Source organism: Seriola lalandi, unplaced genomic scaffold (genome assembly GCF_002814215.2).
Source record: "Seriola lalandi dorsalis isolate HSWRI2012SDOR001 ecotype SW California unplaced genomic scaffold, Sedor1 jcf7180002054591, whole genome shotgun sequence".
NCBI classification, from domain to species: Eukaryota; Metazoa; Chordata; class Actinopteri; order Carangiformes; family Carangidae; genus Seriola; species Seriola lalandi.
Window position 1 is genome coordinate 756,702 of NW_019525144.1, and position 13,258 is coordinate 769,959.

The following is a 13,258-nucleotide window of genomic DNA, read 5'->3' on the forward strand; positions in this document are numbered from 1 at the left end:
ACCTGTTTTACAACTGTTGTCTTTATGATTTGAATTTCATATGATTTACGGGTGTGTTCTGGCTTTTGTTGTATTTCAATATATCTTGATGTCAGACAGTGAATGCCTGTCTCTGTCCTGATAAAGGTTGCTGGCCTGTGTTAACACCAGGGGCAACGATGAAAATAAGTCCTGGACTTTATTGTTCTGTCCTGACAAAGCCTGATATGTTGTATTTTTATTAGCAATGCTAGCAGCATGGCGCTAGGGATTGCAGTGTGCAATGTTGCTGATCAACCACTTTGGTCCAGATTCAAATATTTCAACAACTACAGGATGAATTGCTGTAAAACTGTCGCACTCTTTGGTGATATCCTGACTTTTCCTCTCGTGCTGCTAGCAGTGCTAATCAGCACATGTCATTTTGTCATGCTAACACACCAAAGTAAGATGGCTAAGATAGCATGTTAGCAAGCACCACTTAGCTCAAGGACAGCCTCATAGAGCCATGGCTGTAGACTCTTAGTCTTGTTATAAATATATTAGTATTGTCAATAACCATTTTGTCAGTAAGAGTTGTACTTTTTAATTGATTGTTTATCTGGTGCAGTTATAAGCAAGTTATAATAAGATCTGAAAGACAGTGCTGGTTGGTTTATCTTGTGCAGCTATAACCAGAGACAGGTCATGCCTCTATTATCAGTCACCACCTTTTATCATCCATCCCCCTTTTCTCTCCCGTCCCCGCTGTCTCCCTCCACTCTCTAACACTGTTACCATTTAGGGTATCCATGCCCCACTGCCAACAGCAAGGAATGTGTTGTGTGTGTGTGTTTGTGTGTGTGTGTGTGTGTTGTGTTATAGCCTGTGTCATTTTGTGTGTGTCCGCCATGTGTTTGTGGGTGCCTGTATTGTTCTCCTACGTGCTCGAATGCTGATAACTTACACAAGTATTTTCTTGGGGGTGGTGGGGTAATAAAGTCCATAAAATACTTGGGCAGGCTTCCTCACTACAGTGCGAGTATTTAGGCGTGTGGGTGTTTGTGTGTCAAAGGTGGTTTGTGTGCAGAGGCGTTTGTGAGTGTGTGTGCAGGCGTTAGACACTCACCATTGTACAACACTCTGAGCATGGAGGCATCTGACCCTCAATAATAGATGTGGCTGCAGTGAATATTTAATGAGTGGGGGGTGGTGTAGATACATGCACACATTTCCACACACACAAACACAGGAGGAAATGGAAATATAATATCCATGCTTGTATGACTTTTAGACTGAAGCTCTTAGAAAAGTGGTCTCTATGTGTTCGGTTGATGCTCTCAGTAAAAGATACTATGGAATTTCGCCAGCCAGCTACTTAAGCTTTAACCTCCCCCTCCTCTTTTTTTACTCTTCTCTCTCTTTCTTCCAACAGGGCTCTCAGGATAGTGCTGGCGGTCAGGAGGGACTCGTACCCCCACCTTTCTCCGCGTTCCCTCCACCTCCACCGCCGCCTCCCCAAAACGGCCTGGCCCTGGATTACGGGGGCAGTCTGTACGCAGCGGGGGCCGTCCAGGGCCCCGTGGAAGCTGGCGGAGCAGCGAACAGCGCCACCAACGCCGCCAACAGCCTCAGTGTCCAAGTGAGTGCCAGCCTCTTCCTGAGTGCAATCCACATGAGGTGTTTGCCTTGAGAGGCCACAGAGATTGAGAGCATGTCGGAATATGTTATAAATAAATAAATAATCATGACTTAGACTTTTCCCCATGATTCAATACCACTGTTGTTGAGTGAGTAAGTGACAGGAAGGGTGTAAATTTGCCCCAAACATTATAGCACTCCTACTCTCAGATGAATTTTCTCAATCTTTCTACACTTATACTGTCCACATCGATGGTTGATTGCTCACAGGTTTTTTACAATACAAATGGACAGAATTGTGAAATTAATACTATTACGACTACTAAAATTATAACACGGGACCAGGATCAGTTGATAGCATAATAAAGTGACTTTACAAGGTCCTATACGAACATCTTTTTAGGCTTGTGAAAATTTTAAACTGTAATTTAAGACTAAATCCACTGAATTTTACAGTAGCAATGGTCACATTTTATTATCTGCATTTATTGTGGCTGGTGATGTCTGACAGATACTCAATCCACCTCAAGTTTGACATTTTTATAACATGAGACCAGGAAGTCACTGAGCCCAGACAAGACACTGTGTGTAAAACACACCTTGTTGATTTTACACTTGAACAGACAGATATGAGTGAGAGTTGTTGCCAACTCACTCTCCGCCAAAAAGCAAGTCATAGTTCATGAGTAAGTCATAGGATGGAGGATATGGATGAATCCTCACTGTGTTTCACAATATCAATATACTGTATATCATGGTATTTTAAAATTTCCTGAAAATCCATTCAGAAACACTTTTCTGTTTTTTGTTTTGTCCAACCAACAGGATAAAACCGTAGAATATTAAATTTTAAATGGGATAAAACTGAAAAAAAATAACAAATCCTCATATTGGAGATGCTCATTGTTTGGAATATTTCTTCATAAATAACCTATTAGGTGTTATTGATATTCTGTTCTTCATCTGATGAATTAATCCAATAAATGCTTCATTATTGCAGTTTATAGATTAAAAAAGCTTAATGGACTGATTAATTGATAAGCCTGTCGATATAAATGTAAAAGAAAAACAGGCAATTCCATTATGTTGTATGAAAAAAGATTAATCAGTTCGGGAAAAAAAATAACGGCAGTATGATGGCTGATTATGAAAACCGTTGTGTAAAGCATCCCCATAGCTACCACAGCATAAAGAGTAAAAATCAGAGAAAATTACAGATTTTTTTTTTCATCGTCATATCTCACAGCCCTATTAAGACATTCTTCTTTGTTTTTCCCCTCATGATCTTCACTGTGTCTCTGTCATGTGCTTCTGTCCCTGCAGTCCGATGGGTCCTCCCAGATTGACGGACAGTCAGGGGTTGGCTCGGGAGGAGGAGGTGGTGGGGGGAGTGTCGGGGATGACTCAGACGCCAAGGGGACCCCCAAACGCCTCCACGTGTCCAACATCCCCTTCCGTTTCCGAGACCCCGACCTACGGCAGATGTTTGGGGTATGTAGACCAGAATATTCTCCCTTTTTCCACAATGCGTCATCATATAACAATAGCTGAGAAAAGGAGCTTTGGAGTCAAAACATGCAGTTAGTAAAAATACTGACTCTAAGGAGCCATCCAGTGACGTCAACACTCCTCACCTCAAATTACCTTTTACTCTTTATTTCCTGTGATCCTTGAGAGACATTTTTAAAATAGATATAAGATTCTGTCATGTTTGTTTCAGCTAAAAGAAATCATGTTTTGTCACATTTGACAGAATATCCAAAACTATTACTTGGAATATCAACTTCGACAGGTTATTTAAAGTCAGGTGTAACACTGCTCGTCTGTTTTGTACAACAAATGTTGGTAAAATGTGGTGCATAGAAAAGAGCAGAGGCAAGGAAGATATGTCGGAGAAAAAAAAAAGGACTACTAGAGCTGGCTCAGTGCCACCTCATCATGGTTGAACAGTGCTGACACCCTGTGGCAAGATACAGTACATGACTTACATGTTTGCGTCTTCATTGTCCTCCTCTTCTTCTTTTCTGTTTCAGCAATTTGGCAAAATCCTCGATGTCGAGATAATTTTTAATGAGAGGGGATCCAAGGTGAGTGCACCGGAACAACACCTAATTTTTAAAGTTTGTCAACCATAAATGATGTTAATAAAAAGCTTAACCACTATCTCCAACGTTCTCTCATTCTCCCCCTCCTTTTCTTTTTTCTTCTGTCTTTGTGTCTCTTCTGCTCGCAGGGCTTCGGTTTTGTAACATTCGAGTCGAGTGCAGATGCAGAGAGGGCCAGAGAGAAGCTTCACGGTACACTGGTGGAAGGACGTAAAATCGAGGTAACTCACCCCCCCCACCCCCACCCCCTTTTTTTTTGGAAACAGTGACCATTTTCTCCTCTGTTTTCCCTTCCATGTCCGACAATGAGAATGAGTTTGTTCTGGTCGTTTCTGCCCCAGAGAAGGTTTTTTCCGGATGGCTGTATGTGTTCAATTCTAACCCCTCTGGCTTCACTATAGCATGGTGCAGTGGTGCCGCGCACACAGACGTCTCTTTTTGACGGCATTTCCTGTCGATGTTTATGCTGTTGTTTGTTCTTGTTGTTGATGTCATGGGCTGTCCATTGCACCTTGATCTTAAACGCTGTGTGGTTTGCAAAAAAGCATGCTGGGTGGAGTGGCTACACAACAGGCATGGCCGGTGAGACGTCGCTATGACACGTTTGCTGACGATATCCGCTTCTGTCACAGCATGTAGGATCTTATTCGTTTTTGTTTTCCTGCACCTTCTCCATCACCATCATCACTTCTTCCATGATCATGACGAGTGGCCATCTTTGGTTTATGGTTGCGTTTATGACCGGAAGGGCTGTTAGTGGCCTCTCAGTTATTTTCCTCTTAAAAAAATAAAAAAATAAATAAAATAAAGTGCTTGCTGGTGTCTGTAAGAGGCTACTGTATGTTGCATGGATGGATCATGAGGTCAGAAGTCATCGTAGGCGTTTTTCACTCTTTCACTTAATATTACACAGTTGCCTCTGGGTTGCTGGGGTTTTTTTTTATGTTTGATGTGTGATGTGTTAAGAGGACTGATGCATGATGGGGGCATTTTCAATGGGCAGTTTTTGGGTATGAGACTGCCGTGAGAAGTGTGGTGTCATTTCTTATGCTTCAAAAAGCTGTTTTCAGACGTGCGAGATGGATGGTTTAAAAAAAAAAAAGAAAAAAAAACAGTATTGTTTACACACACACTTGCATCCACCACTCCTGAAAAAGAACACCAGATCTCATGGAAGTGCATTTTGTTGTGACATCTTTTTTAATTTGTCAGCATGAGCTCGGATTTCAGTTGCAAATGGCCTCAGAGATCAAATACACCATGCTTTTGCCATTCGCTCTGGCTCTTGATGTTAAATCACGCTTTAATTTTTTTTTTTTTGTACTTGCTACTAAAGCTGTTCTGCATGGTCTTGAATGTCCTGCACTCTTCTCCGTCTCTGTGTGTGGGTGTGCAGAATTAGAAATGTGGAGGGTGGAGAGAGAATGAACAAGTGAAGAGAATGCAATAGATAGCTGTCGTTCCCTCTCCTTTCCTTTTTTTTTCTTTTTTTCTTTTAATATATATATATATATATATATACATATTGGTTCTCCTCCATCTCTCTCCGCTCTTTTTCACCAGGCCAGTCTGTCTGTCTGTCTCTCCCAGTTTGTGTGTCCCCATATGCACCTGCATTTCTGCTGTCCATCCTTCCCTCCATATCTCTGTCCATTTCCCTGTCCTGTGATGTAGTCAGGTAGCATAAACATTGGAGAACGGGATTAAGTTTGATCTTTTTTTCTTTTCTTTTTTAAATTTTTTTTTTTTTGAGCGATTATTTTGTCAGTTATTTGAATATAATCTGGGCAATAATAACGGGTAGTTTCCCTCCCAACTTAGATATGAATTTCTGACATTTTCTGTTTCCATTTGTTTCCTCCTTTCTAAACTTTTATGATCTGTGTTTTTAGCGGGTTTTAAACAGTAGAGGTTAGATTGTTGTCATATGGCTGATGCTTGTAGGTGACTGTTGACACGTGACCTGTTACATCACTTCCTCTCTACCACAGGGTGGGGGTTGCTTTTCATTACCTCGTTTTTGTTTGTTTTGTTTTTTTGTTTTTTTTTTGTTTTTTTTTTTGTTTTTTGGTTCATCATTTCTTTCTTACATATATTTTCTCTATTTCCCTGATGATTTTTGTATGTTGTTGTTGTTGTCAGTCTCCACGGTAACTGCTCGCGTGTCCTCACGCCGTTTCCCTGGCAACGGTAAGTTGTGTACACATGGCATCATCTTTGAATGACCCCTCCCCCCACCCCATCCGTCCAAATGAAATAAAATGCACCCAACACCCAAATGAAAGACTCCTTTACTGAAGGGAGCTTGATTGATTGATTGACAGAACCTGATTGGCTAATCCTGTGATTGATTGGGGAGGTGGTGAATGAAACGATTACGAGATTAGCCATTGACCGCATGGCATTATAAAGGCCACTTGTATAACTGAATGTACTGCATCTATCTGCAAGTGCAACAACTATGACTACCACTTCTTATGCATTCATTCCAATCACCTCTCTAACTGCATTCAGCATTTAATTCCAGAGCTGTATCCTGCATGGTTTACTCTCTTTCTCGTCATCTGTATGACGCCATATAGTACTATGTCATCTCTCTGTGTCATGTGTCAGCCAGTAGCTGCATTTTTGCACCTTAGTGGGACAGCATGCTGAAGCATGAGTGCTATGTTAGCTTTACTGGAGAGAGAGGATAATAGTTGTCTGTATCTCATGGTGTACGTTAGTACTTTCTGTATTACTTGGTAGACAGCAGACAGTTGTAGATGTACCGCTGTTAAGATTTAACATTTAAAGTAAAGAAATATATTTGGATGAATAGTGTGTGCCCCGTATAGGATGCAACCACTTTGGAGCAAATCTGCTCTTTATATGTAATATGAACACCTTTAGCACCTTTAGCATTTGAGACTTTTAAGAAGGAATAAAAAGCTGCCATCAAAGTAACCTGTTAGACCCCAGCAAAGCAAACTGAGCCATTAAGTAACAGCAGCTTTTCTTTATGATCTCTGTAAAGAGGTGTCCTTCTTTTACTTTTTGATCAGTTTGGTTCTGGATGGTGTGTGTTGGTGATTGTGTGCTTCGAGGTTTTTCTGGTGTGGGACACTGATCTGGAATGCCTGGCAGTGTTTCACAACCATGGTTTGATTTGATTTTTGTTTTGTTTTTTTGTTTTTTTGTTTTTGAGGAATGATATCTGCATCCCCCATCCTCTCTGTCTTTTATCTAGACTGTTCTCTCTCTGTATTCGTTCTTGCTCCATTTATCATTTCTCCATCGTTGCTCATGTACAGTTAGATCCAATGTAGGCAAACGGTCAGATGTATTTTGTATGTGTGTACGGCATCTTGTTGTTTCTGTTTGTTCATTAGAGGAATTGCACATTTGGATGGATTATTCACTCTCTCTGTCTCTCTCTTCTCCACATCATGTACATGTTTTTTCTGTGTCTTTTCATGTGGACTGGCTCCTCCTCCTGCATCCCTCTATATTTCTGTCTCTTCTCTGTCCTTCTCTCTCCCTCCCCTTCCTCCTCTTTCTGTATGATGTGTATTTGATTGGGAGGGCTGCCAGCCTTTTTTGATTGGTCTCTTGCTGCATCTGATGCTTGCTGATTGGCTAGTTTTGCTCACCTCTGGTGATGTGATGCGCTCTTGATTGGCTGCGTGTAATTTTGTATGAATTCTTCGATTGATGTTTTTTGCATTGTGTTCAACTGATGAATCTGCCGCTTAATTCACCTTCTTTTTCCCTCCTTTTTTTTAAAGGTAGCAATATAATGGTCTTGGATTTCTTTTTGAATGCCTTTGTTCTGAAATATTTTGTTGTTTTCTTTGTTCTGTGTGCCAATGGTTGCATTGTTTGTGTGCAAAACTGCCTGACTACTCACCAGGATCCTTGTTTTCAATGTCTTTCTCTTTCAAAAGAAGCGCATGCATCAAATACCATCGCTGCTCATCAACAGAATTAACCTCTGTCATAAGTAAAAAACTATTTAAAGTGTAATGACACCTCACACTTCAAGTACAAGATTAATGTGAAAACTCCAATCATATATCCATTATGTGTTAGGGAATAGGTTCAGCTTCAGACAGCATACAACACAAACTTGAATGTAATTGCACTGTGCATCATTTTTTGATCATTCCTCAATACTGCATGTGATACAGTGGGTTAAATTAGCCTCTGACCACTTTTTCTGATGTCCAGGTCAATAATGCCACAGCCAGAGTGATGACGAACAAGAAGATGACTACACCGTACTCTAACGGAGAGGGCCTCGCTGCTCTTCCATATGGTAGTGCCTTTTGTACAGTTCTAGCTGTGTTCAGGTAGCAATATGGCTGAAATCGATATCACAATATCGGTTATATTTCCAAATTTAAATATCACAGTATGGCCAATTTACGCAGAAATGCTCCATTTTATGTTGATGCTATGAATTCTTTTATGCGTCATGTCAGTTGTTGATTTAGTTGATTTTTCATCACGATTTGCTTGTAATCATTATTTGAATAGTAGACTTTTGTATATCAGTAACATGATATCATAATCATAAGGATTTAACTTAAAACCAGTTAATATACAGTATGTTAACAATGAATTGTCTTTCTTTTGACTCCAGCTGGATGGAAATTGAGTCCCATGGTTGGCGCAATGTACAGTCCTGAGCTCTATACAGGTAGGACAACACTTATTATCGTTATACATAAAAAGACGAATGGAGACCAGACGTACGGGGGGGATAGTAAAAGCTGATCTTTCTATCTTCATTAATTTTCTCTCCCTCTCTCACTCAGTACCAGGGTTTCCATACCCAGCAGCAGCAGCAGCAGCTGCTTCTACCGCTGCAACGTTTCGGGGCGCTCATCTCCGGGGTCGTGCACGGCCCGTCTACAGTGCAGTCAGGGCAGCTGTGCCACAACCTGCCATCCCTACATACCCGGGGTAAACACACATTAACATCAATATAAACCGATAACTACACTAGCAAAGTGCTATTGATAATGAAGAGTCGACGTACTGTAGTGTTCTTTTTAAATGCATGTCTTCACGTAGTTAAAATTAGTACTTGATAATTGTGCATGTTGTGTGTTTGAATATGTTTTTTTATTGAGATAATGACATTGATTGCTTGCTGAGCTGAAATACCATTTCCTTGTACCTCAAAAGTGGCAATGATATGACCCTTTAGTGCATTAAAATCAAATTGAATAGTGTTTCCTTCAATGGACCTTTGTCTCAGCAGCTGAAGTATCAGTAGTATCACTCTGAAGTCAGTGCATTTCTATGCAAAGAGGTGGTATTTTGTCTTGCATGTTGCACGGTGTGTAATAATCTCACCCTTCTTTCTCTTCTCTCTTTCACAATCTGTTTGGCACCATTTTCTCACCTCTCTCTCCCTCACCCGTCACTCTTGTTTGTTGTTTTCTGCAATGCCCACATGGTGGCGCATCACACCATTTTTCTTTTGTTTGTTTGTTTGTTTGTTTGTTTGTTTCGACATTCCACCACCGCTCCTCTGTACTCTCTCCTTTTCCTTCTTTCTTTCCTTTCTCGTCTCTCTCAGTGTGATGGCCTATCAGGATGGTTTTTACGGTGCAGCCGATCTCTATGTAAGTATACCTCTCTCTCCTCTACTGCCTCACTGCTCACCTACGTTTCCCTCCTCTTGCCTGTGGGTTTTCAAGTGTGAAATGGCACAGACCAAACCCATAGAGACGTGTACTTTTGGGTGTTTTTGGTTCATCAAAGAGAGACATTTTATATTCTCTACACCCAATTTTAAGCTGTCAAATTATGTTCAATTTCACACAGTGTGCTCCATCCATCCAATACATACATATATATAGAAACATGAACAGTCTGGCACACACATTTTAATCATGTGTTCATTCATGAGTAGACTCCTCTAGGGTTTGTCTCAGTGCATTTGTGAGTTAGTTTGTTCCAATGTGATTATGAACGTCTGTCTGTGTGAGTGTGTGAGTGTTTGTGTGTGTGTGTGTGTGTGTGTGACCAGGTTGACAATAGCTGTTTCTGTTCTCTCTGTAGACTAGTGTTTCAGGACATTAGTGGCAGATTGCCCCAGGTAGGGTTTACACACTCTGTGTGAGAGCCAGTGTGCATCCTCCTCGTCTCCAATGACTGCGTGCTGCTAGACATTATTGACCATCTGAGACTGAAATGCCTTCTCTGTCTTCTTCTACTAACTCACTGGATTCTGACATGGGTGGAGTTGCGGAAGGGGGAGAAAAGAAATAAGTTTAAATCTGAATTCATAAAGATCGTACAGTATAAAAATTTTCACTCACAAAATCTGTTGAGGAGAAATGGATTATCTGCATTTTAGGCTAAATGAGATGCAGGGAAGGTCAGTACTTGAACAGTGGGTCACTTTCTTCAACCAAATTTTTGCACTGGTGGTTTTCAAGTGTTAAAGTCTATGCCATGACAATACATTCAGCTAGCTATGCACATTTTCTCCTCAGTGTGAAAACAAAGGCATTTTGTCTTATTCTGGCATCGTCCATATGTTAATGTCATTTCATTATGTTTTTGAGGCATTTAAAAGAAATTCACATTTTATTATATTATTTGACAAATTCATTACAGACTTCTATTCCAAAACATGTAAAAACAAGCATTCAAAACTGGGATAATTGAGTTAAAAAAAAAAAAAACACAACAAAAAAACAAAAAACAAATAGACAATGCAAATTGTCATGCCAGGACATGTTGTCATTTTGTTACACTGTTATACTTTTTCATCAGTTCCCCTTTAAGATGCTTAAGCTTGCACATTGTACACAAACATTTCATATCATGCACACGAGTAACAACGATAATGTATTAGCAGGCTGCATTTTGTCATGCTTGAAACACAAACAGGACATGAAAGAAATAAGACACGAATAATGACACTGAAACCTGAGGCTTTCCAGTAGTCAGAGGGATGTAGGACGAGAAAATTTGTTCTATCAGCAGTTCATTCAGACCCCTTCCAGGAATCTCCCTATCTGTTTCACCTGTGGCATGCTAACTGAATCAGTGTCGGCATGCAGACATACTTACAAGGCTGACTCCTCCCCCCCAATCCTCCCTATTTCCTCCCACCCTTTTCTTCTCTTCCTCTAGACCCCCCCCTCTTTTTTTTCACCCTTTCTCACTCTGTTCATTCTGTCATCTGTCCGTCTTCAGTCACCAGCTGAAATCTTCTCTGTAGTCTTTACGGCGCCTCTTGCTTTGATCTATAACTTCTCCTTCTATCCTATGCGCTCTGTCACATCATATCTCCACCTCTGTCTTTGTCATCACATCATCTTCTTCTCATCTCAGTCACAACGTTCCTCCTCTTCCTCCTTTCCTCTCCCGCCCTTTCCGCCCCCCCCCCAACATCCCCAGTCCAGCCTTCTTCCCATAGCAGCAACTGTGTGGTCCTGAATGCGGGGACATGGTCGTGACTGATTCTCTAGGGTAGAATGCAGCGGTGTGTGTTTGTTTTGTTTGTTTGTTTGTTTGTTTTTTCGGGTTTTTTTGCATTTTTTATAGGGATGTTTGGCCTAATACACTGTGCGTTCTGACTTTGGGAAAGCATGCTGTGTCTGTCAGTGATTGGTCGCTGGCCGTGTGAGCGTGTGTGTGTGTGTGTGCGTGCGTTTGTGTGTGTGCGTGTGTGTTCTCTTTTTTAATCCGACTGGCTGACTGTCTTCTTACACCTGTAGTTTTTTTGTGTCTGTTCATCAGCTGTCCATCCAAACATAAATAATGACACAATCATCCTGCCGCCCCTTCCCCTTTCTTTAACTGTGTGTTTTTGGTAGGGGAAGTGGGGGTGGGGCACAGTTATGGGTATGAAATCTCTCTCCCTCCATGTCCAACACACAGTGGGAAATATAATGAACATGAATGACAATAAAAACAGTAAAATACATAAACCACTATTAAAGATTTTTTCCCCCCCAGTTAGCCATGGAGGGGGAGACGCACACAGAGCCTGAGCTACATCCTTGTGAATGCTGTACTGCACCAGATTAGCCAGTTTTGCTGACTGTCTGCTTGTTAATCTTCCGCTCTCTTCTCAGCAGTCTTTCTCACAATGTAACCCTTTAGATTCACTACTAGTCTGTTAGTCTGCAGAGGAAATACAGCAAACTTTTTAACAAGAATTTACTCTTCTTTCTGTCCCTTCCCACCTCTCTTTTCATTGTATCTCTCTCTCTCTCCTCTGTTGCACATGACGCCCTCTCCCCTCTATCTGTCCTCCACCTCTCTCCTCTTCATCGGTCCCTCACAGGGTGGCTATGCAGCGTATCGTTACGCCCAGCCGGCTGCGGTAGCGACCCCCGCAGCAGCAGCGGCTGCAGCAGCAGCTTACAGTGACAGGTGAGTGGGCTGTTCAGTGCATCTTAGAGCCTGATCTGACAGGCCAACACCTGCACCCCGAGAGGCGATTCGGTGCCTTTAACAAAGCATTGGCCAGGAAGGGAGTTTTTAAGATGACCTTAATCCTTCCTGGGGTTCTAGCACATTAGTTATTTTGTACTTTGGACAGAAATGCATCACTTATTTTTCCTTTTAAATTACACGTGATAAATAATGCTTGATACATTGACTGTTTTCTGACAGCTACGGACGAGTTTACACGGCAGACCCCTACCATGCTGCACTCGCCCCAGCTGCCTATGGTGTTGGAGCCATGGTAAGTCCATATGTTTTCTAATATTTAAAGCACAAGTCTGGCTTTATTCTATATTTTTCTTATTGTCAACAAATTCAGTAAAAATGCCAAACTTGACAATGCGTTTGGCCACCTCAGTACTTCCCTACCGCGTCTGTGGCGCTGAGCCACAAGCCCATTAGTTCCGACTGACCACTGGTACAACTCTTTAAAAACTGGGCTTAATTTCAGTTTAATTAAAATAAATCTATATATTAATAAACATAATTAAAAAATCATAAAAATAAAATAATAATAAAAAAACAGCTGGCTACTGTAATGTGTATCCTCAAAAAGGAGTAAATAGTACAATTTGTTGGAAAATATTTTTGCCACAAATTATTATGAATTCAGTGCTTTTTGTGTTTACACCACAAAGACCAAGGCTGGATTACAAACAGAGCACTGGGACGGCTCTTCACAGCACCTGGCTTTTTTGCAAGTCAAATGATTTGTTATAACTTTACTGAAATTTGGTTTGGGAATATGCACTATAAAAACAAAATATCACCTGACACGACCGGGGCCTGAAGGTGGGTCTCAAAGAGTGTCCTTGTGTCAAAATCTATGTGTAAAACTAAATTAATCTCTGCTAAATTATCACACCGTAGTGTCCCCACATAGGAAAAAAACAACATTGCACAATTAGTGGGAGGAACTCTGGGTTGATTTTTGTCCCAGGGCCATTAGCAGCTCGATGTGGCTATGACCAGGAGGGTTTGTGTGAAAGTGACTCAAAATAAACTCCTGTGTCCATGTTCGTAATGAATTAACATAATACATAATGGTTTTTGGACAGCAGTGGATGTCTATGGCATGAAAGAATGAGACATTT

General features: G+C 41.1%; 1 protein-coding gene across 5 annotated transcripts in view; it reads left to right on the forward strand.

The window, feature by feature from the left end:
* The window catches only part of rbfox2 (RNA binding fox-1 homolog 2), a 31,563-nt gene extending 19,122 nt beyond the window's left edge, over positions 1-12,441 (forward strand). For 2 of the 5 annotated variants that reach the window (XM_023419177.2, XM_023419182.2), the window contains 10 exons: positions 1,394-1,600; positions 2,923-3,090; positions 3,633-3,686; positions 3,833-3,925; positions 7,914-8,001; positions 8,329-8,385; positions 8,504-8,651; positions 9,274-9,319; positions 12,001-12,089; positions 12,333-12,441. In XM_023419177.2, coding sequence (XP_023274945.1) covers positions 1,394-1,600; positions 2,923-3,090; positions 3,633-3,686; positions 3,833-3,925; positions 7,914-8,001; positions 8,329-8,385; positions 8,504-8,651; positions 9,274-9,319; positions 12,001-12,089; positions 12,333-12,426 — 1,044 coding nt within the window. In that variant the 3' untranslated portion in view covers positions 12,427-12,441. Of the gene's footprint in view, positions 1-1,393; positions 1,601-2,922; positions 3,091-3,632; positions 3,687-3,832; positions 3,926-7,913; positions 8,002-8,328; positions 8,386-8,503; positions 8,652-9,273; positions 9,320-9,758; positions 9,796-12,000; positions 12,090-12,332 lie in introns of those variants that run through there. The other 3 variants (XM_023419179.2, XM_023419180.2, XM_023419181.2) reach the window with 3 other exon arrangements.
* Positions 12,442-13,258: the final 817 nt, after the last annotated feature.